The sequence below is a fragment of the Manacus candei genome, unplaced genomic scaffold, assembly GCF_025592945.1.
Source record: "Manacus candei isolate 608988 ecotype Guabito, Panama unplaced genomic scaffold, ASM2559294v1 h1tg000023l, whole genome shotgun sequence".
NCBI lineage: Eukaryota > Metazoa > Chordata > Aves > Passeriformes > Pipridae > Manacus > Manacus candei.
In genome coordinates this window covers 26,416,883-26,440,831 of record NW_026138071.1, presented here as the reverse complement: position 1 = coordinate 26,440,831, position 23,949 = coordinate 26,416,883, and the positions used below count along the sequence as shown (strand labels likewise).

General features: G+C 50.2%; 1 protein-coding gene across 17 annotated transcripts in view; it reads right to left on the bottom strand.

Moving 5' to 3' along the window:
* Positions 1–23,949, bottom strand: part of PCBP3 (poly(rC) binding protein 3) — a 56,220-nt gene that overhangs the window by 10,493 nt on the left and 21,778 nt on the right. For 10 of the 17 annotated variants that reach the window (XM_051787205.1, XM_051787206.1, XM_051787207.1 and 7 more), the window contains 11 exons: positions 17,155–17,300; positions 16,850–16,873; positions 15,990–16,022; positions 15,303–15,419; positions 14,428–14,559; positions 14,014–14,142; positions 11,591–11,665; positions 8,963–9,004; positions 4,709–4,787; positions 3,980–4,039; positions 717–769 (listed from right to left, as the gene is read on the bottom strand). In XM_051787205.1, coding sequence (XP_051643165.1) covers positions 717–769; positions 3,980–4,039; positions 4,709–4,787; positions 8,963–9,004; positions 11,591–11,665; positions 14,014–14,142; positions 14,428–14,559; positions 15,303–15,419; positions 15,990–16,022; positions 16,850–16,873; positions 17,155–17,223 — 813 coding nt within the window. In that variant the 5' untranslated portion in view covers positions 17,224–17,300. The remainder of the gene's footprint in view (positions 1–716; positions 770–3,979; positions 4,040–4,708; positions 4,788–8,962; positions 9,005–11,590; positions 11,666–14,013; positions 14,143–14,427; positions 14,560–15,302; positions 15,420–15,989; positions 16,023–16,849; positions 16,874–17,154; positions 17,301–23,949) is intronic. The other 7 variants (XM_051787215.1, XM_051787217.1, XM_051787222.1 and 4 more) reach the window with 5 other exon arrangements.

Sequence of the window (23,949 nt, the reverse complement as noted above, 5' to 3'; positions counted from 1 at the left end):
ATTGGTTCTTAATCCATAGAAACCGGTGGGCCAGTCCAGAAGCGAGTGAGACACATGAATCCAGGGGCTGGCTGTGTTGCGCTCTCCATCCCACCTCCTTCCACTGGAGCATCCCCAAGCACCCTGCCCAGCATGACTCCAGCCTTGTCCCACCAAATATCCCAGTCCAACACCCACTCCATCTGTTAAGACTCCAAAGCTGCCTGTCACCAGCACTAAGATGAGACACACCGTCCTTCACACACTTGTGTGGCACTTTGTGGCATGAGAAATGTTATTTACTTACCTCCTCTTCACCACCACCCCCAGCCCACTCACTACCCTTGAGCTGAAACATCATCTCAGACGTGCCAGTGCCTGATTAAGCAATTAAGAGTTTAATCAGGGCTGGCATGGGAGCTCTCTCCCTTTCCCAGTGCTATCAACTGGGCATGTTTCATGAGCACTGAGTTCACTTGGAAAGGGAAATAGAGCATTAAGGATTGTACCTAGGGAAGCTACCGATGGGGTAAAGTCAAGTGGGCACTTTATGCTGCAGGTTGATCCCCAACGGACTGCACATGGATAAGGGAACATGGTGAAGGGGCACCTCTAAATATATTTAACAAAGCCATATGGCTGCAGCTTATACTTATATATATACACACACATATACATATATGTGTCTACACACACGCACACACAGACATGCCAAGGAAGCACTTGGATCTACTTACATCATTGGGAATGGTGAGTTCATGAGTACTGGCCGGGGGACTGGCATCCAAACCTGGGCATATGCAAGGAGACATGGTTATTATAGTTTGCAGAGGCAGCACGATGGAGCTCCACTGCTTTCCCACAACAGTCAACGCTGCAAAGGCTGCATCCTGCTCCGGGGTGGGAGGGGAAGGGGATCACACACTCTGGGACAAGGAGGGGGAAGATGGTTGCTACTTGACTCTGCTGGAGCTGGGTGTCACCTTCCCTGCATCCCTTGAGCTGCCCCATGAGTGCCTCGCTTCCCACCCTTCATCCTCCCACTGGGAATGGCTTCAGAGGAGGGTGCAGGGTTCCAGCATCACCAAAGAGAGGTGGGAAAAACACCTTTCCACACAGCAGCAGAGAGCATGCTGGCTAGGACACTCACCAGCCCAGCAGGAATGCTGTCCATGCACCCTCCAGCCCTCTCTGGATGCAGCAGCATTGAGCTGCTTTGGTATGACAGCAGCTTGGTGTCCCAAAACTGGTTTCCCCAGGGAATCCGGCAGCACTGGCACAAGTCCTTTGCAAGTTAAAGCCCCAAAGACTCACCCTAAATTTAAGCCAGACTGCTAAGACATGCAACCTAGCTGGACCCAGGACCAGCTGTCCCTCTTATTCCCAAGGGAAAGCAAGATAAACAGTATGGAGATTCAGATCCTGCTTCCCTACAAAATTACGCGCCGAAGAGCAAAGGCAGAGGCGTGCTTCCTCCCAGCCTCTCCTGGATCAGGGAGAGCTCTCTCCTCCATGGTGGGAATGGCTGGAGCCAGCAGGATACCCTGTGTGTGCAGCTCCAGAGGTAAGAGGACACCATGCCATAGCGCTCCTAGGCCAGGTCAAAGCCTGCCTCTCCCACGATTTTCCATATTAAATCACCTCAGTGCCGAAGTAGGGATGTCCTATGCCAAATCTGCAAGAAAGCAGCTGTCTGGTGGCTGATGGGAATTCGTAGTAACTGGAAAAAAAACCCCTCATCCTTATGATATAGACCACTGATAAAGGATTTTTAGAGCACAGGAGACTGCCAGGTCTGTATCTGTGGAAAGGGGAGTAAGTAGGTGCAGAATAAAGAGAATAAGGAGACTGGAAATGCAGGGCTGCTGCAAAAGAAGACAGCAGCAGCTCCAAATTCCTCACATATTTCCATCGAGGGCCGCAGCACTGAGGAAGAGGAGCTCCAGGTAACTTGGATGTGCTCATGCATGATGTTAGGCTGTTAGGAAGTGAGGGTTGGGAGGCCCTGGTACAGGCTGTCTACAGAAGCTGTGGCTGCCCCATCCCTAAAAGTGTTCAAGGCCAGGCTGGACTGGGCTTGGAGCAACCTGGGCTAGTGGGGGTTGGCAGGAGGTTGGAATGAGATGGGCTTTAAGGCTCCTTCCAACCCAAACAATTCCATGATTCTACGAGTCTGAGTCCTGCGCTCTCCTGAATGCAGCTTTCCAGACGCACCTCCCTTGCAGGAGGTCTCCTCACCACATTTTTCACTTGGGAGCACGGAGATGAGAGGAGATGTTAGAACTGGGGATGCAAATCCTCGGCTAGGCAGCCCTCTGCTGTCCTTCACCCCTGCCAGGGGTACTAATGCCAAACCCTGCACAAAACAGATCCTGCCCAGCTCTTACACCACAGGCAATGCTCACTGCTGACTTTACAGCACACATTTCACCAGCCCTGGACTGTCTTGCACACTGAGCTTCCTCACAGTTCAGGCAAGGTGGACTGCACCTAACACAGACATGCCCCTCAGAGGAGGGTGTCCCAGCCTCTCAGTCATGCATTACAAGGCTCAGCTCAGTAGCAGCCTGGGTATGGCAGAAAATGTCTTCTGAAGGGAGCAGAGCACTGGAGATGGGCTCAGAGCAGCACTGAGGCATCCAGGGCTCTTTGGGAATACGAGCTAAGCTCCTCAGACTCATAGGTGGCATCTCCTGTCCCGTGCTCAGATGCCATGGGTGCTGCTGAAAGCCCTTGGGACACAGGGTGCCATGGTACTACACCATCCCTGCATCACAGAGCCATCAAGGAATGGCTTCCCCATTACCTGGAGACTGGTTTATTTTAGCACTCCAGATTCTCCCTCTCTGATATGCACAAGCAGTCCCTGAGGCTGTAATGAAGGTGTCAGGGCAGGATTAGTGCCTTGGGTGACTGCAAAGGGCAAAGAGGACATGCAGAAAACATGGCTGCGCAGGTCAGCATCATGAAATCTCTACTTCTACAGTCTTGTGGGGTCTATCTACTTGGGCTACATTTGCTTTCACAGTTAGGTGACATCCTCAAACTTCTGAGGCATGCATGGGATGGCTGTGTGCCCTAGGCATGCCCAAGGAGGTCTGGCTCATACTGCCTGTGAACCTCCAGGTCTCAGGATAACTCCTCTAAGCAATGGCAGGTAAGAAAAGACAGATCCATTCCGCACATACGGATGAATGTGGGACATCTGCCGTCAAAATTTCTCCAAGGCTGCAGCCATGCTCTGGCTCCTCAGGGTCCTGTCCCACTAAGATTGCAACTCACCCTGAATGGCTTGGAGATGGCTAAAGCTGCATGTCATTGCTGTTCCCACCGGCATTTTTCTGCTGTTTCTGAGCAAAGTTAAGGCAAAATTAAATGAAGGGATAAGGGTGATGACTCTGATATCCTCCTGTTACGCAGATGGCATTGAGGGAGAACTCATTGCGGATGAGGGGTAGTGGAGGGGCAGCACCGACCTCTGCTCTCTGATGACCTGTGACAGGACCTGAGGGAACGGCTGGAGCTGTGTCAGAGGAGGTTTAGGCTGGATATTGGGAAAAGGTTCTTCCCCCAGAGAGTGGTCAGGCACTGGAACAGGCTCCCCAGGGCAGTGGTCATGGCTCCAAACCTGACAGAGCTCAAGAAGTGTTTAGACAACACTTTCAGGCACATAGTGGGATTCTTGGGGCTGTCCTGCACAGGGCCAGGAGTTGGACTCGATGATCCTTGTGGGTCCCTCCACCTCAGGATGTTCTGTGATTCTATGGCAGTTACACACAAATATCACAAAACCAGGCAATAAAGTCCAGGCACTTTTCTTTTGACATGCTGTACAAAGAAGAACAGTGCTGCCTGGCCTCTCCCTGCCCACCAAGAAAACCTGCTGTCTTCTCCACAAATACCATGATTCCTCTCAGAGCACAACAATGGCATGGTCCTATAACGGAATATATATATTTCAACCAAAGCCTGCTTATTTCCCTCTAGCTTTGTGTTTTACCTGATGACTGGCCCATCAGATTTTGAGCTTCTTCGGAGGAATGTAAGGGCAGCTTTTCTCCTGAAGAGCAAAGAAGAAACAGGTTTAATGCTTTTGCCTTCAAGGAGATAAGCAATGTCACTTCATCTAGGAAGCTCAAAATATGATGAACATATTGTCAGAAAAGGCATTTCCAACCGGTACTTTAAGTATCTCCATCCCCTGTGCTCTATCTGCTTCCCAGGTCACTGTGAACATGCCAGCCTTGAGGACAAGGCTCAGGGCTGGCTGTGCTCCTGTCAATGCGGCCTCCTACAGCCACAACTCCTCCCCGTTGTGGGAGTGCCATCCTGCCTGGCTCGGCACCGCTCCCCACACACACCGAGGCAGCATCCCCGGCCGGCACCGAGCCACTCCCCCCAGGAAAGCGGGGATGTCCCACCGGGGTCTGGATCAGCGCGTGGCAGGGGATGCTGCCTCCTCCTCCATGAAGGGAAGGACCCTAATGGTGGTCATCACTTCTGCTGGGAAGGCCAGCAAAGCTGGGAGTGAGTCCAGGCATGCATGGCAAAGGGCTGAGAGCTCGCCCTTGAGGACCCCCAAAATATCCATCTCTAGTTAGCCTTTCCCCGTGGACATTGCAACTTTTTACTTGCCCTGCTCATTTCCATTAAATAGCATGAGTTTAGAAAGAGAGAGAAACTCTACAGGTAAGAGAAGGATATCTTGAAAGGGCGTGTGGGTACGTACCAGGGAAAGCGGGGGTGGTCTGTCCAAGGGGAGTAAAGGGGGTTTGCTGCATAGCCAACTGGTGGAGCTTGGTCAACTGCTGAGGGGTAGGAGGGACATTAGAGCTAAGAAGGTTATTGTCATAGAGTACAAGAAGTCACACCGAAAAGCAAGAACAAAATTATAACGGAAGGGGGGAAAAAAAAGGAAAACAAACAAAAATTAATGAAAAAAAACCCAACCAAAAACCAAAGCAGGAAGCCATGGTGAGACATGGCAAAAACATTAACAGAAGGACTTGGCCTGGGTATAGTGCAATAAAGTCCAAATCTTTGGCAGAAGTGCTTGGTCAGGGTCTGAAGTACGATACCAGAAAGAAGCCCATTCTTAGTTTCAGCTCCTCCGCCTTGGCACAGGGCCAGCTGGTGGGCATCACAACCAGCACCCAGAGACCCTCTTTGTGTCACCAGAGCCGCACTGTCACCGCTTGTCCCCACAGCACGTGTTCTTGTGCTGTGCCTCCGATGGTAAGTGCCTTTGGGAGATGGATAAACTGCGTTTCTAAACGTCAGCTCATTAGGAACACGGGGAATTATGGGCTTCAGCCACAACCAGTAGGTATTTCAGATCCTTGTATCCCTTGTTGTGCTGGATAGGTTTTGGTGCCCGGTCGGGAAGTGGTTGCATAGAGAGGTGTTTGTTTGGATTACATTTTGTGCTCGGTTTCACTGCTCCAAATCAAAAAAAAAAAACCAACAAAAAAACCAAAAAAAAACAACCAAAAAAAGAATAAAAGAAAAAGAAAACAAACCAAACTGGGCTGAAGTCTGGCAGGGAGCAGGAGGGAGGCTCTTTATCACCTCCCACTTTTCACAGGTGCTGGGGGGTTGCCAGCATCACATCATCCCCCCAACTCAAACCACTTGTTGTGCCCATTATCACTGGCAATGGAGAGGCAGGAGTTATAATTTCAAGGTTTTGGGGGTCAACAAGGCTCAAACTCCTCCTTGCTCCTGCAGCATGGCTGGGGACAGAGGGTGGGGAGGTCTGGCTGGCAGCAGTGAGGGGGAAATGCTGGGAAGAGCTGACTCAAGAGACTGCACACACTGGGGGGAGGCTGGAGGGAGGCAGTGGGAAGGGGTGAAACACCTGCAGATGCTCAGAGAGGTACCCAGGGGATCTCTGTTCTCTCTGCAGAGGCATGAAGACTTCCAGCCTCCACCGGCTCAAGTGAGAAGTCTCACCACTCCACGAAAAGAGGTGCCTACACATTCCTCCCCGTGCTTCTTTTGGCTTTACTTGGCTTATTTTAGCCAAAAGTGTGATATGGTGGGTTCCTGCCAAAACACAGCTGTCTCCAGATAGGACTGAGCGCACCACTGCTCCTGCAGTGAGCGGGGACATCAGCATCCACTGCTTTTTAACTTCAGAACTATCCTGTTTTCTAGAGGTGCACCCTGATTCTGGAATTCCTCATGACACCTGGTCCCTGGACACTGGCGGGACTCTGAATGAAACCTCTTTGCCCTTTGGGCTCCAACCATGCCCTGGTGCAGGGGTCCTGCTTTGCCCAATGGGGGAAACATCAAAATCCTTTCTAGTACTGATCTAGTAGACTTTTCAGACATAGTTTGGATAGTGGTATTTAGCCGGCTTCCATAATCAGAACAATAAATAAGCCTGTGAGAGGAGAACATGGCTGCGCCCAGGTGTCACAGTGAAAGCTGCTATGTCCATCTCTTCCAGCTCATCTTCCATGGTCAAGGGAGGGGATTCTTCTCCTCTGTTCTGGTGAGACTGTACCTGGGGTGCTGGATCCAGCTCTGGGATCCCCAGCACATCAAGGACATGGATCTGTTGGAGTGAGTCCACAGGAGGCCACGGATTTGCTCTGAGGGCTGGAGCCTCTCTGCTCTGGAGACAGGCTGGGAGAGCTGGGGGTGTTCAGCCTGGAGAAGAAAAGGCTTCAGGGAGAACTTAGAGCCTCTTCCAGTGCCTAAAGGGGCTCCAAGAGAGCTGGAGAGGGACTTGGGACAAGGGCCTGGAGTGACAGGACAAGGCAGAATGGCTTCCCACTGACAGAGGGCAGGGTTAGACAGGATATTATTTCAGAAGGAATTCTTCCCTGTGAGGGTGGTGAGGCCCTGGCACAGGTTGCCCAGAGAAGCTGTGGCTGCCTCATCACTGGAAGTCTTCAAGGCCACATTGGACAGGACCTGCAGCAATCTGGTCTAGTGAAAGGTGTCCCTGCCCATGGCAGGGGGTTGGAATGAGATGAGTTTTCAGGGCCCTTCCAACCCAAACCCTTCTGTGACTCTAGGATCCCACAACTTTTGGGAAAGCAGGCAGCTACACTTCACATCCCAAACTGCCTACAAGTACTCGGGCAATGCTGAAGCTCTTCATGAGCCAAAGCTGCCTCTGTCCTGAGGTTTTTTTTCCAGGGGAGAAAATCAAGGCAGGAACATGCATTTGGCATTCAAAATTCTTCCTGCTTTGCCAGGGGCACCCACTAAACACAGACACCTAGAATGTGTTTAAAATGCCCTAAAATCCCATTCAAGACTGGATTCTGCACTGAGCATTGTTTAAAATGACCAATCACTGTGAGAGCACTATAAGAGTAAGGAGGGAGTGCATGGCCCCTGTACCAACAATTCTTCCCAGGTCTCAGTAAATCTGCCGGGAGTGGGGCAGAGCTCAGCCAGCAAATATATTAAATGTATTTTAATCCTGACAATCAGAGGAATATAGTAAGAAGGAAAAGACTAAGTTGTCAGCACTACTTGCAAAGAAAAACTGGGATAAACACTATATTGACCTACCCTAAATGCGCAGGTTATTTCTTGCTTCTGGAGCAAAAGCAAACAGTACATAACTAAGAATATTTCTTATCAACCATCACAGCAGGCTATTCAGAGTACACACATACTGGTGTCACATGGAAAGCCAGAGCCTGGATTCCACTAATTCCAGTGAAATCACTTCTCCTAAGACGAAAACCCAGCCTACAGCTCCTAAAGGTTCCCATGTGGAGAGGGCATTCGTGATATCAACCAGCCTTGCCACCTTCTCAGGTATGGAAAAAGCAATTCTGTGATTTAATACCCAATGCACCCATTGGAAAGAGGAACACCGAGCTACATCATACCCTTCCCATGGCTGGGATGGCTGGAGAAGGCTTTCCACACATCACCACATCTGCCCCACTGCAGACCCCTGACTCACAGCAAGAAGGACCCCTGCAATGGAACTCGACAGGTATTTTATCCCCTCGAAAGCACATTTAGAAAGTCCCAGCATTTTCCAAGAGCTGTGACCACCCCAGAAGCCAAGCAGCTGCCTGCTGCTGGCAAGGAGCTGCTGGCATCACAGTGCTTCACTGCTTTCCATATAGAAATCCTTTAAACAGACTCATTTTCTAATTCTGTTGGTGATTTCAGGCGCAGACGGTCCAGCTGATGATCCCTACGTGTCCCCCCGCAAACGTGTTGCGTCCCCCTGACCTGCCACAGGACTGGGAGCCCAAGGGATCTGAGTATCAGCAAACCCCAAGTCAGAGTGGTGCCTGCCCCTGCACCAAGGAGCCTGAGATGGAGGGAGGACTGTCCCCACAATGTCCCTGCCCTGGGTGACAGCTGCCGAAACCCAGTGAGACAGCCATCAAACCCAGGGTGACCACATCAGTCTGGGGTCCTGCTCCTGTGGGGAGGCACAGAGCCCTCAGCAGGGTGAGATGCAGCACCCTCTCCATCTCTCTGGGAGATGCAGAGGCTCCCAATTTCTGGGAGGCCCCCCCACCCTTCCCCTCCCTGAAAGGCATGTCCCCCTGCCCTGGCCTCAAGCATGAACCTCCTGGAGCTCTGGCTTCTCCCCACTCCACCAAGGCACTCAGCAACTAAATACACCTTTGGCTTACCAACATTTTAACGACAAGGGGGAAATAGAGGGGAAATTATTATTTTTTCCTCTTTTTTTTTTTTTTTGCTTGTTTTGATCATTTTGAGGCACAAAATGCATAGAGTATGGTTTTTCTCAAAATGAAGGGATAGCACTGAACAACGGAAACAATTTAGCATCAGGCCAAGTCCTCGGAAGTAATAAAGTTTAGTGCTAAGAGGTTAAAAGGCTACTTGAGGTATTACAGATACTACAAACGGCCAGTTACTTTGAAAATACGTTATTAATATTATTGGCTAATATTAATATTATGTGAATTAACAGTAGCATGCAGGTGACAGAAAAGGGTGTAAGAAAAATTAGGGTAAAACTCACATCCGGGTGTGGAATAGCGTATTGTCCCTGAATTGTATAGGCCTGCAAAGGAAAAAAAAAGATGTTACTAGGGCTGGTAGGACATGGTGAGAGAACTCCATCCCTCTGCCAGGACCCCCCCTCTGCCACATTAGATTCCCCAGGGCAGCAAATCCTTGGGTCAGGAGGGAGATGTACACCCCTGATGCCACCCGGCGCAATTCTGAGCTACCTGACTTCAAGGGCTTGGGCTCACTTTGGCTTTTTCAAAAGGAAATAAGCAGCTCTTTAAAGGTGCCAGTATTGCATGGAGCAGGAATCTCAGGTTGTGACTGGTCTTTGCCGTACAAAAAATAAGGATTAGTGGCAGTGGGGTTGGAACTGGACGATCTTTAATGTCCCTTCCAACCCAAACCATTCTGTGATTCAGTGATAACCAGAATTAACTGCGTGGCAGGTGCACAGTGACATCACCGCTGCCCTTCACACCTTAGTGTGATCCTAGAAAGCAAGCCAGTGACGTGAGCCTCTCCATATTTTCAGGTGCACAACTCCCAGTGGATGCCTAATATCCACCCAGTATGTTCCAGTGCTCTGCTGGGGCATTGGAAAGGCATTGAGGTAAGGGCCCAGGGCTAGGCCGCCTGCACTGCGATGCCTTTCACCAGTCATAATTGATAAATCCATGCAAATATCTGCCAGGCAAGTGGCTTTGTGTGTTTTTCCCATCCTTTGTAGCAATCCTTTCTCCACTTTTTTTCGGAAATAACCCAAAAATAAGCACAGATCTGGGTGAAGAGCCAGATACTAGAGAGCCCAATATTTAGGACTTAACCAGCTAGCAAAACATATCTCACTGGTTGACACATTATTCAGATGGTTCTGAAAGAAATGACAAAAGAAATGGACAACACTTTGAAAAGGGAGAGTAAAGACTGCCAAGAAAAAAAGAAAAAAAAAAACCCTTGGAACCTCCTGCAAATTTGCCACATTCTTTGCAAATAGCAAAGTGCCTTGTGTGAGGAAAACCCCCAAAATCATGAAGGAGGAAAACAGAAATGGCTGTCCCAGTGCCCACTGACATCTTGGCATGATGGGGATATGGCAGAGGCTTCACCGAAGAGTTGCCTGTCCTGGTGGTGCAATTTGGTCATTGTTTTTTGAATAGAAAAATTGAGTGAAAAAAGGTAATTAAGGGCAGGAAGATGTCTTGGACAGATGCAACTCAACTCTGATGTTGCCCATGGATGATGGGGCTGGTCCCTTTGGCAGCTGCCATCAGCTGCTGCATCCCTCAGCCTGCTGAGCTCCTGAAGGCTTATCCCACCCCAAGCACCTGTCACCACTGTCACTGGCTGTCCTCTGCCCACCCACCCCGTGCCACCCCTTGGGCAGAGCCAAAGGGCTCCCAGCCTTGGGAAGAGCTCTCATTTCAGAGATGGTTGCTTTTTCCTGTGACATCACTTCTGTCCAAGACACCAACCATTCACCAGCAGGAGAAATGCTACCTCCATCTTACTCTCCCTTTTGAGAAGATAGTTCACCAAGCAGCTGGACTCAAAGCTCTTTTCCAGGATGGCTGCTCAGACTGAGTGAAACACTCCTGATCCTGACAATGACTAATTCAGCCTAAAATAGCCTGTGCTTTGGGCTTTGCTCCCATCCTTAGTTTGTCCTTCTATTTATTATGGTTGGGGAGAAATGAAGTAACTCATTTGGAGCTGCTCTGGGTGGCATCAGCTGTGGTTTCATGGTGCTGGCTCTACCTGGCTGCTGGAGCTCTTGGGAAGGTACATCTCCTGCTAGATCTGAGGCACCACAGCATGGTGGCATCTACAGGCAGGTCCTCAGTCACCAGGTGAGATGACGAGATGAGGTGGAAAAAGCAATGGTGCAAGTTCCCTGTTTAGAAACAGCTGTCTGCTCAAAACTGCTCTTGTTTCTGCTGATTTTCGTTTGCAGAATAACCTCCAGCTCCCATGGCACATCCGTGCCACAGTTATCCTGCAAAGGCAAAATGTCCCCAAGGGTGGCTACAAATAGCACGTCGCGTCTGCAAGGCTGCAATGTCACCGAGGGCAATGCAATGCAAGCTCTCCTGCAGGGGGGAAGCAGGACCCCAAACTGGCTGAGCATCCTGAGGAATGGGGACATGACTCTTCCACAGAGGCTGCCTGGAGCAGAGGCTCAGCACAGCCCTGCAGGAGCTGGGATAAACCCTTCCTATCTTGGATCCATTACAGCTACACAAAGATAGTTTTAATTGGGCTGGAGATGCCAGAAAACAGTCAGGGCCTCTTGTTCAATGATGCTTTTCTAATTTTCTCCTTCTTAACCACTGACAAATACGGAATTTGGGTCTAGTGAAGCAAATTCCAGGCTTTTCATTGTGTGTGAGCACCCAGCAGAGCTAACACCCTGTCTCTCTGGGCTGGCCCCTTCCTTCTTCTCAGCCTCCAGCATCCGTTAGAGGAGGTAAGCCATCGGCTCTACCAAGAGCTTTCAGTCCAGCTGCCATGGCACACAATGGATGGGATGACACCATGCAAGTCAGAAGGCAAGAAACCTGAGTGCACTAACGGGCAGCGGCTGGTGCTGCAGTAAAAGGCTGAGGTTGGCAGTGGAGGCTGCAAGCGGGTCGGCTCTTACCTGACCACCTGCAAAAATGACAGGGGTGGAGGCGGGCTTTGGGCGGTAGGGAATGGTGGCACCTTTTGGTGGGGACTAGGAAAAGGGATAAGGAGAGGGAGAGAGAACATTAGAACAGCTTTCCTGAAACGGCGGCAAAAAGAGCGTTAGAAAGCACCTAATGGAGCGCGGCCCCCGGGGCCACCGGCAGCAACACCCGCACCAGTAACACCGCGTTTCTGGACAGGAGGACACAAGGAAAAGCAGCATTTCATGGACAACGAGGACAACCTGGGGTACGGGAGATCCCCTGCCACGGCACGGGCTCCTAAATCGCTTCCTGGACCTCTGCTGCCTCCCTCACCTTTGCTCTGCTCTGCGCAAACCCCGTCACCTGGTCCAGACTCCTGGAACCCTCCTCAAAACCCTGAGGAGGCCCTCGAGCAGCAGAATGGAGAGGTACAGCCCATCTGAGCGACCCAGCACACTGCTCAAGCTCTTTGACCGCCCTCATCTTCCTCACCAGCAGGTCAGGGTCACCTTCAGGAGCTGGTTTGGTCCACGGCCATCCCAGCTGGGATGTGGATGGCTGTGCAGTGGATGCTGTGAGGCACTGTCATTGTGGTCACGTGAGAAGTGTCACTGCCATGGCAAGGGGTTGGAACTAGGAGGTCTTTAAGGTCCCTTCCAACCCAAACCATTCCATGATTCCATGACTCTCTGATCTTGCTCCTGGCTGCTGTGGCCTGTCCGGTCCCTGCATAGGTCAGAGCAGAGCTGTAGTGAGTCATCCCATGGTGCGGTGCACGGGAGCTGCTCACCCAAGTTCTCTGTGTTGGTTTTCACTTGAACATAACTAACAGGCCGCAGAAAACAGGGAGGTTTTTAGGAATCAGGAGAGATTTCAGCTCCCCTGCTTCTACCCAAAACTAAATGACCCACTGACCGCTATATAAGGAAAAGCAATATAAATTACATGATCTCATGGAAAATTTTGCTTTTTTTCTGTACATTCTTCTAGACATCTACTTGAAGGCAAACAGCATATCTAAATCCTCCTGCTAAGCACCTGCCTGTGGGAAAGCTGCATGATCAAAGCACATCTCTATCATCCCAAGCCTCTTTGTTCTTCTATTGCGTTACAAATCTTGGAGAGGATGAGTCAGGATTATCTATGTAAGACTGAAAAGTGATAAGGAGCATCTCTGAACTGTTAAAGTCAGGGAATTCCCAGACTTCAGACTGCAAGAAAACTCCGTGGGTTTTTCCCCTTCTAATTGCTGAGCCATACAGAGGAGCAGCTCCTCTTGCTTTGTGAGAAGAGCATCCAGGAAACACTTTATAACACACCTGCAAGCATCACCTCAGGCTCATCTCTGCTGCAGTCCATGACCCAGAGTCATCATGTGCCTAAACTTCCTCTAGCAGCAGTGTAGCTGCCTGAGCATCACAGCCAGCCATGATGGGAAATGTGGCTCCTGGCTATTCCTCCTGAACTGTGCTGCTGCCAAGCTGAAGGTGCTTTAACTTGGATTTGCTTTGCCTCCACCAAGCCTTGCCATCCCCATCTGAAGCTTTTCCATTGGGAAATGTGCTCCTCTCTACCACAAAAGGGCTGTGCAGCCAGGCAGAGGGGCCTGACATTGGTCCCTGCTTTGTCTATCTCTGGGAGGCACCAGGAGCAGAGGGTGTCAACATCCTGTGTCCCGAGGGCTTTCCTCCTGGAGCTTCTCCAATCTGAGATGGCAGGTGTGGACGTGGGACCTGTGGCTGTGGTAACCTCCAGCAATAAGCCAATGGTATAGCGGCATCCTTCCATGGCAGAGATCTCCAAGCTCTGCTTGTCAGCATTTATCCCTGAAAATGGCACCTTGGACATACATCCATGTGCACTACAGTCCCTGCTCTCCACCAGCCTTCCTCACTACGTTTCCACTGTGCCTCACTGGAGCTCAGCTTTGTGTTCTCAGCTCCCCCAGCACAAGGGATGCACTGGCCTACTCCTCCTCCTCCTCCTCCTCATGACTATTGTCCTTGTGGGGCACTGTGACCCCTGTGCAGAGGAGAGACCAGGTGCTTGGAGGAGGGGCTGCTGCCCCCATCTCCTTCCCATGGCACCCTGGATGCTGCTGGGACACCAGGCTAGGCTGTCCCAGCCCACCTGGCACCCCTCTCTCCTCAAGCCACCCTCTCTGCTCCAGCACAAACCATCTCCTTTGGGGCACCCGACCAGGCAGGCTTCCAGTGTGAGACTCTAGAAACAACAGACAATGGTGGGAAAAAAACGCTGGGTGGGTTTCCAACAGAGGTACCAGGAAATGAGAGTGGTCCAACAACGCGTGGTGAAGGGGACGAGAGACACGCTCCACAGCTCCCAGTGCTGTTGTGGTGCCAGCTGGGATTTTTTTCCTTATGTACTTTACCCCCTTTGTTACAGACTGTACCTCCAGCATCACCACACAGATCTGTTTGACACACTGGATAATTGCGTCAGGTGTCCCCGAGATTGTCACTGCCCGCTCCGTGGAGTTGGGCAGCATGTCCCCCGCCACTTGAACCTGAGCACCTGTTGACTGGAGACAGAAAGAGAGAAAGGACAAATCCCACAGTTGAACACCTTCCCTTGCAGCCAGCTCCAGCTCTGGTGCCACGCGCCTCCCGAGAGCCGCACTGCCCCGCACATGGCATCCCATGGGATCCTGCTCCTACATCAGCAAGACTACCCTGGGAAGCAACGTGATGCACGATGCAGCATAAGGATCCCCTTTTCCAAGGCAGCTCCCCCTTGGTCACGGATCAGCTCCGAGGAGCTGCGGTGACGTGCAATAACAAAGTGGCTTCGTTCAAGTCTGACTTACCTCTCTGATCTCCTTGATCTTGGAGCCTCCCTTGCCAATCAGCGAGCCACACTGACTCGCTGGCACGACCAGTCTCAGTGTCACTGGAGGTTTGCTGGTAGCGGTGCTGTTGCTCATGGAGTTGGTTATGTCCTTGGGAAGGAAGAGTGCAGCACATGAGCCCTTGGTACCCGACCAGACGCCAACCCAAGTGCCCTGGGCTAGAGAGGAGGGGTCATGTCCCCCAGACGTGGCTGGTCTCTGTCTGCAGCTGCATCACTGCACCTCCCTGCAGTTAATTAACTGTGGGACCTCCAGGACAGTTCACTGAATCACAGAATCATGGAATCATTAAGGTTGGAAAAACCCTCTAAGATCATCGAGTCCAACCATTAACCCAGCACTGCCAAGTCCACCAGTCATCCGTGCCCCCAGGTGCCACATCCACACACCTTTTGAACACTTTCAGGGATGGTGACTCCACCACTGCCCTGGGCAGCCTGTTCCAATGCCTGACCACCCTTCCAGTGAAGAATTTCCCAAATATCCAATCTAAACCTTGCCTGGTGCAACTTGAGGCCATTTCCTCTGGTCCCATCGCTTGTTACATGGGAAAAGAGACCAACTCCTCCCTGGTTACACCCTCCTGTCAGGAAGTTGTAGAGAGCAAGAAGGTCCCCCTGAGCCTCCTTTTCTGCAGGATGAGCCCTCCCCAGCTCCCTCAGCTGCTCCTCATCAGACTTGTGCTCAGTTCTTGCCTAGTCAGCGATGTCTGGAAGGTTCTGTGCTGAGGCCAGGTCCCAGTTAAGCAAGTCCAACCAGGCACATATGGGCTGGAGGTCCCCAGGCCCATCTGCACTGCTGTCCCCAGCTGTGGGATGGCTCACATTTCTCACCTCCTCGAATTTGTAGGCGATCATGGCAAAAGCCTTGAATATGGCATCGGTGGGGCCAGTGATGGTCACAATACGCTCAGGACAGTTTCCCTCCGAGATGTTGATCCTTGCCCCACTCTGGAGAGAGAAGAGCAGTCCTGGAATAGCCACAGCCAAGCACTCGGGTCGGGTCCTCTCTCAGCCTGATTGTCCTGGTTGTCACCTGTCCCAGCCTGTCCCATCTAACCTTCCAAACTCCCACCCCTCATCTGCAATGATTCCAGCACTGTCTTATTCCAACCCTCAGAAAGAGTTTCCAGTTTTTTACTGTAATGGAAACCCATGGACTGAAGCAAGACCAGCTCATTGAGTCATTGCTTGTGAAAAGAAGAGTGCTGCTCACTGCCCTGATAACTTCCTAGGAGCTGCAGACACAAAGACTTTGGACAAACTCAAAGCATCTTACGAGTGACTTAATTTCAATATTTCATTAAGAGCAAATTCTTGGCTCTGGAAAATTCCCTTTTAATTGTGATAGAAGTTTATTTGAGTGTGGAGGGAGGAAGCTGGTCCAAAGAGCTCTAGGGACAGCTGGCTTGCTTGTTCTGACCCTGGGAATTACTGCACAAATTGCACAGGGCAATGTACAGCTCTGGCCACTCTGCTCTCCCTTCCTCCTACACATCAGTCACAGAGCAGGTCACTCACCTCCTCACGCATCTTCTTCACGGTCTCTCCTTTCTGGAATAAGAGTGAAAAACAGGCGATTACTGAAAATCCAAGACTTTCCACCTTCAAAACAACCCTTCCAAACATGCATCTCCCTAAAACACGGCAACACGTAGCCAAAAGCATGGGCAGCTCAGTGATGCCTGGCCCTGCATCCCCACATGATGGACAGCTGAAGAGATTAGTGTGTAAGTCATCAAAGATACATATAAGATATATATAGATATATAGATATAGATAGATAGATATATATATATACAGATTCACAACTGTGAATATTCCCAGAGTTAGACAGGCTGATGGAAAAATAAGGCACAAGCATATAGGGAAAATATGTTTATGCTGCAAATCTTTGCCACCATAAACCTGCCTTTTAAAACCATCCCAAAAAAACCCTTAATCCTATATAGCCAGGACTTTCCAAACCACCATGACAAGCACCAGAGAGCAGAGCACCTCGTGAAGCTTTTCTGCACAAGGTAAATGGAGTCCTGTGGCCTCCATTTAAATTATATTTTAAATGGGTCTATGTGACATTTGTATTATCTGTTAATAAAGCTGTTTGATTAAAACATCTGAGCAACATGACTGCAAACTCCCAGTCATCACCCCTGGGAAACAGCTGGGAACAGCACTGGGGAAGTCTGGTGGTTGGTGGGGTTTTTAGGGGAATGGTCTTTGATCCCTGTGTGGGTGTCTCCTAAATTCTGGCTCAGAAATGCAGCAACCAGCTCATGCACCCCAGACTTTTCAGGACATCACAGGGAAGAGGTGACTGGCATCTACCACATCACAGGTACAGGCAACAGCATTAATGCTGCATTAAAAGACGTCCTTACCTTCCCAATGATGCTTCCGACTTCCTACACAAAAAAAGCATCAGAAACAAAGGAATTGACATTAGAAAATGTGATGACAGTCTGGCCCACCCTCATAATGAAGTAAAGACCTGGTGGACACCACCCCCAGCAGAAGAACGGGGTGGGGGGCAGGTATGAGAGGGACCAGGAGCACCATGCCACCCTCCCCATCAGCAGGAGGACAGCTATTCCCAGGGCTGGGATGCTCTGCGGGGCTGGACTTGGGCACAGGCGGAGGTGGGAGAGGGATCTGTGAGGAAATCCCGTCTCTGGGAGCCCCTTACCTTGCCGTGCATCAGCAGTCGGATGGTGAGGGTGACGTTCAGGCCACCTTCGGAGACCTTGGACTCCATTTCCTACCAGGGGATGGGAGACGTGCAATAGCTGGGAGGGCAGCCCTGGCACAGAGACAGCACCACGGCCGTATCACCTGGGCACAGAGAGGGGAAAGGTTTGCTCTTAAAACAGGCAGGTTCCTCAGCTTGGGATGGACACTGCAGAAGCAGCAGAGCATGGGAGCAAAGACTCCGGTGTCCCGGGTGGCACGGCCAAAAAGCAACTGCGGATGAAGGACCAGGGCATTGGATGAGCAGCCTGGCCAAACACCAGTGGCTGAACTGGGACTTTAAAAGACACACAGCACCTACCTAGCAAACCAAAATTCACCATTTCCAGCATGAATGGGTGCTCAGAAAACCAAAAGCCAGTTTTTAAGTAGCCAGGAACTATCCATCTCACTCCAGGAGCACAGAACAGGGAGGAATGGAACTGGCATCCCGATTGCCACACATCCTGACCTGTGAGCTCCCCAGCTGAGCATTGTGTGGACCATGCCACTTTCAGCCATTCATATTACATGTTTCTAATGAAACCATGTTCCTTTCTTTTTCTATTGTCTCCCTCTTTCCTCCTCTGCCCTCTAGGGGGGCTGCCTATGTTTTGAAGGCAAAGGGGAAAAAAAAATCACTGAATGGTAACAAATCCTTCATCTTTCATTCCTGGTGGCTCTTTAGGAGTATCTCTGCACAAGGACGTGGCATATGAAATGTCCCTGCAGCCCAGTGCATGGGGAGAGCAGTCCCATCCCAGAGGGAGGTGGCAGCATCCTTCTACGTGCAACACTGAGAGATACAGAGCAATTCTCCCTTGTGGTATTTAATCTCTCAGTCTGTATCAGATGGGAGATTTTTCATCCTTCTTACAAGCATCTGGCATTCCCCTTTGCTCAGACAGGGACTTACATGATCAAAAAAATGGGAGATAAACCAGTTCTCAAGTATTGCTTTAATGCAAGTCGGGATGAATAAACAACAGCAATGCACAAACCATGGCTGGGAGACTGGTTTGATGTAAAACCTCTTTCTAGAGGTTATTATGAAACCTAAAATGGATAAAACCATGTGGTTTGCAGGGAGATGGCATTCCCTAAAGCTAAAGGACACCAGCTCACTGGGAATTAGGTTGCTTGTGACCTATGTGTAAACACAGGTCTTGAGGCTGCTGGATGTTACAAATGAAAAAAGAGATGAAATCCTCACAAGAAGGATAAGAAATGAAATGAGTTGAACACTGGAACAGGATCACTGAACAGACTGCCCAGGGAAGTTGTGCATTCCTCATCCCTGGAAGTGTTCAAGGCCAGGTTGGACAAAGCCTGGAGCAACCTGCACTAGTGGAAGGTGCCCCTGCCCACGTGTTATAGTTTCTCAGCCCATTCCCATCACTCTGGTCTCCAATGGCATCACCTTCTGCCTCAGAAATATTCTCCTTCCCACCCTTATCAGTACCTTTTGGCTTGACATAGAATCATAGAATGGTGGAATAGTTTAGGTTGGAAGGAACCTTAAAGATCACCTCATTCCAGCCCCCTGCCATGGGCAGGGACACCTTCCATTATCCCAGGTTGCTCCAAGCCCCGTCCAAGCTGGCCTTGGACACTTCCAGGGATGGGGCAGCCACAGCTTCTCTGGGCAACCTGTGCCAGGGCCTCCCCACCCTCACAGGGAAGAATCCCTTCCTAAAATCTCATCTAATCCTCCCCTCTTTCAGTTAAAAGCCTTTCCCCCTTGTCCTTCCATAGGGAGCGTGTCTGCCATCCCTGGCTCCACATCTCTCGCAGGAGGAACCCTGCATCAGGCTGTTATGTAAATGCTTCCAATTGATTGAAAAAGTGGGTCATGCGTTAGCCAAATGCTCCTGGCTTTAAGATTTATCAGCATTATTAAATTAAACACGCTTCATGCTCCAGTGAGCAGGAAAGCTACATTGGCCTTTTCTTAATCATACTAGTGAAAGGTAAGTGTTTCATAGGGGGATTCACGAGCTCAAAGGAAATGATGGGAACAACAGAGCTGAAGCATTTACTCTGGGAGCCTGCCTCCCTCCACAGACCTCATTCTTCATAGACAAAGGGCTGGGAAAAATTACCCCCCAAAACCCCACTCTGAGCATTTCAGAGCGTTCCCTGCCTGGAGAGAGACCCATCTCGGACTCTTCCTCTTCACCATCATATTCCGCCTTGTTCACAGCAGCTTCGAAATGGCTCCTTTGTCCACCCACTTGAAAGCCCTAAGGACACCATTACATCCAGCCCAATGGATAGAGTAGATCCAGGGCCCAACTCTAACCCAGTAAGAAGCAGGTGCAGCCCCACAGAGGTCATAGATGTGGAATTAGGAGACAGAAACGTCAAGTTTGGCCCCGAAAGGGAAGCTGCACACTGAACTAAGCCAGGCTCTGCCAAGCATCACACCTGGGCAACCGCAGGCGGAGGACTGCAGCACCCTCCTTCCCTGCACGGAGAGCAGCCAACAGTCTTTGCACCTCAGCAAGGGGAGATCTGCCCCAAAACAGCTGGACAATGCCCATCCAAAGGGTGATCCCATCCCACAATAAATAAGCCTTTTAATTGCACCTGCCTTTGTGAGAGTGCTTGGAGAAGATATCATCAGTTCTCAGAGCCAGTCTGGGCTCTTCCTTGGTTTTGAGGTTAAATATATTAAATTCTCGGAAATTTCCTTTATCTATCAGGAATTCTCTATGTCTGAAAAAGCAGCTCAGGCACCAGTGACCAAGGAAGAGGAAGGAAAATGGAAACCCAGAACAGAAGGTAGACTCCTTTTCCCCACATGCAAACATACACACTCCAATTTTTCTCCTTTCCCATTTTTTAGAGGCTGGAGCAATTGCCTAAGCTGGCACTCTTGTATTTATGCTTGCTGATACCTCACAAATACTGACACTTTCCTAAAATTTGAGCAAAAGCTTCTGACTAAGGGAAATCTGAATTCTGTGTATTAAATTAATTTAATAACACGATCATCTCTTAGACAGGAGATGGCACATGAAGCAGAATAGGAGGAGGGAAATGGAGCTCTGGGGTGGACTTTGTTCTCCAGCCTGGTTTCCACACAGGAGCTGGAAAAATGGATGCTGGAATCATACCCCTGATATCATATCAGGAATGCTATCCCCCTCAGCATGGGGCTCAGCTGAGCTCCAGCAGGGGCTGGGAGACATTGCTGGCTCCACGCCTGCTGAAGCCAGTCCTCAACCTCCTCCTCTTCCTCCTCCCATGCACTGCTAGGGCTCCCTGGGTGCATGAGCCATGTGTGAGAGAATCTTTGCTTCATACAGGTATTCATTTGGGGGGAGTGCAATGTTTTGTTCAAGATGAGGAGAGGATGTTCAAGAGGACAACTCGGTCCAAAGATGTCCCACCAGCATAACCCACACCCTCCCTGAAAGGTTTGGATGGAAAGTTCACAGGCTCTGCCAAGCAAACTCAGAGGAGAAAGTCTCCATCACCCCCCCTCACCATCACACGGCCTCCAGAAAAAAATCACACTTTCTTCACAGGTGCATCATAGAACCACAGAATGGTTTGGTCTGGAAGGAACCTTAAAGTTCACCTCATTCCACCCCCTGCCATGGGCAGGGACAACTTCCATTATCCCAGGTTGCTCCAAGCCCCATCCAACCTGGCCTTGAACACTTCCAGGGATGGAGCAGCCACAACTTCTCTTGGTCAATGTAGGCTGATAAACTCCAACACCTCGGAGCCCTGTTGACCGAGAGCCCTGGATGACCTAAAGAGCAGGCTGGCCACAGGACTGGTCAGTACAGGGATGCTGTGCCACCTGCCACCTGAGACCCTCCTCTGGAGCATCCCACTGCTCAATGGAAAAGCCACCCTGGAAAATATCCAACACACTTCCCAGGCTCTTTGTGTTCCAGGAGCATCACCAGCACAGGTGGAACAGACAACCACAGACCCCCAGGATGCTCCAGCACTCCGCGATACGGCACAGCCCAGATCTCTGGTAGGGGTCACAGAATTTAGTGTTGGGAATTAACATCTTGGACAGAACATCCACCACTCAAGACATTTTCCTCTGAAAGGGAGGAAATGTTTAGACACCTCTGACCCGTCAATATTGTCTTCACAAAACTCAGACCAGAGTTTTGTGACCCTTGGAAAATGAAAGCTGTATTAAATGGAGAGAAAAGCAAGAGAGGCCAGGAAAGAAGATGTTTTTCTGACATTTTAGGCTTTCCAGCTTGTTTTCTCTAGGAGTGCCGCCTGTCCACCTGCGTAAGCAGGAGCTTTCTCCCCACTCATCTCCTGCTGACTTGATCCTGCCGTTAAGACCTAATCCGGTGGTTTTCAGCGCTGTGTTTTAGTGGCTGGGAAGCACAGAGAGGCAGCCAGCTCGGGATTATGACGATGACGCAGCCTGGCCAGGTCAGGATGGGGGTGGAAGGAGAAAAAAACAGGCAGAAGACCCAGTTCAAGCTTTCCCTTAAACCAAACGGAAACACATCAGCTGTCAGAAGACAAAGCTGTGAGAGGGCAGTAGAATCATCTACATGAGTGACACCAAATGCCATTTTGGAATAAAGCCACAATTCCAGCTGCTGCCATTTTCTACAACTGTGGTCACTTTGGTTGACCTTTTCTTCTCTTTACTCTCCAGCTTCAGTGGAAATATTTTAGATATCTCTAACCAAAAAAGATAAAAAGATGCCCCATGTTCTCTTGGTACATCATCCAGCAGGATATTCCTGCCTCTCACCTGCCCATGATCTTTTCAAGAATCAAGGGAGACAAATGACCTTGCTCTGACCCTCAGAGCAGGCATCTCTGGAGGTTTCTTTCTCAGTCCTGCTCCCATTTCCCTGCTCTCCTCCAGCTGAGATCACAGAGTCACAGAATCCTTTAGGCTGGAAAAGAACTCTAAGGTCATCAAGTCCAACCGTTCCCCCAGTGTCAACTCCACTGCAAAACCATGTCCCCAAGTGCCACATCTACACATTTCCTGAATGCTTCCATGGATGGTGATTCCACCACTGCCCTGGGCAGCCTGTGCCAGCACTTGGCCACCCTTTCCATGGGGAAATTTTCCCTAATATCAAATCTAAACCTCATCTGGTACAACTTGAGGTCATTTCCTCTTGTTCTGAATGTCTCCACTAGTGATGCAGAGATCCAGCACTGTCACACTGAAGTGGGCTCAGCCACACCCCAGCCAAATGCCCTCAAAGCTGTGCTCCCTGCCCTCCCTCTAGGATATTCCCAGCTGCTTTCCTGGGTTTCTGCTTTATCTGGTGCACCCCACAAGCTGGTCTCAGGCTTTAGTCTCCACCAAGGCAAGGTCAGTCAGAGGAGAATGACTTGTTTTGTCATGCTGGCAGTGCCATTATCACCATATTTGTGTGAAGGTCAGTGGATGAAGCTGCAGCTTTTCCCTGCCCACCTCCCCAGGATGATGGGGACAGGACAGTAGGATTGCAGCACCTACCTCTGTGCCCTGATACATCTGCAGGAGATAAAACTTTGAGGTTTATGTTAATTACCAGGTTTAGAGGAAATTTAGGTACACGGGAGATGTATCTGCAGAGATCAATAGGATGTAGAATTCCCATTCCCTCACATGAGCTGCTGCGGTGTTGCAAGCAGAGGTTGGACACAGACCAGTGAGGAAAATGTGATGTAGTGGCAGCAGGCTATTAGATGCCCTTGTGAAAGCCAGAAAACCTTGTTTGGGCTAGTTTCAGGGCTTATTGATTGTGGGACCCTGAGCAAAACCAGCGCCTTGAACCTGTTAAACCATCACCTCAACAAGGTTATTCCAACCCTGCTTGGAGGAATAACAGGTTGTCATTTAATTTGTTTAATTTAAACTGATTTTGGAAGGCTGGGGTGAGCGGGGAGGGGGTGGGAACAACATACTTTAATTCAACCACTTCCAAATCATCCTGTTAGTTACTTTTGGAACAATTTGCCAATGAAAATAGTATTTTCAGGGAACGTCAAACTGCGTTAAGTGCATCAGAAATTTCCCCCTGCGAGGTGATGAGAGCCAACGCTCTTTGCAGCTGGGTCCATCACGACTCAGCAACCAAGAGCATCCTCAGATGCCTGTGAGCCTTTAGTAAGACCATGAGTGCCAAGAAAATAACATTTCCAGGGATAAGGAGCATCACTCTTTCTCCTCTGGTCTGCCAGCAGATTAATGGATGGATAAAAACAACACATTACAGTTTTTTCCCAAAGTACTGGCTATTCCTCCTTCCCCAAGTCATTATTTTGGAGAGGGTGGGAGCTAGGGCATCCATCGGAGCTGCTGACGGTCAAGCAAGGACCAAGCACTGGGTTGGTCTTCGCCCACCCCAGGTGCCCTAGTCAACTCAGGAAGGCAGAGCCATCAGCACTGCACTGCATCTCAGCCTGGATCTGCCACGGGGCTCAGCTCTGCAGAGTGGGGCGTATTCTGCTGCAGCATCCGAGCAATAGGAAAAATTCCCAAACCTGAAACGTCATCGCCTTGTACTGCAGAGACTAGGGTGATGACTGCTTCAGTGCCACACTCCATGACTGCATCCCTGAACTGCATCCCATGACAATGGGAAGCCGCAGAGGGTGGCTGGACCAAGCCAGTGGAGAATGGAGAACCTGTGTGATGTGAAGGGAGCTGTGGTGCATGAAACCATTTGAAAATGGCTGGGAAATGCTCTAAACCCTCCCAAAACATTGACCAGGGACAGTCCTGTTAAACTGCCAGGTGACAACCCATGTG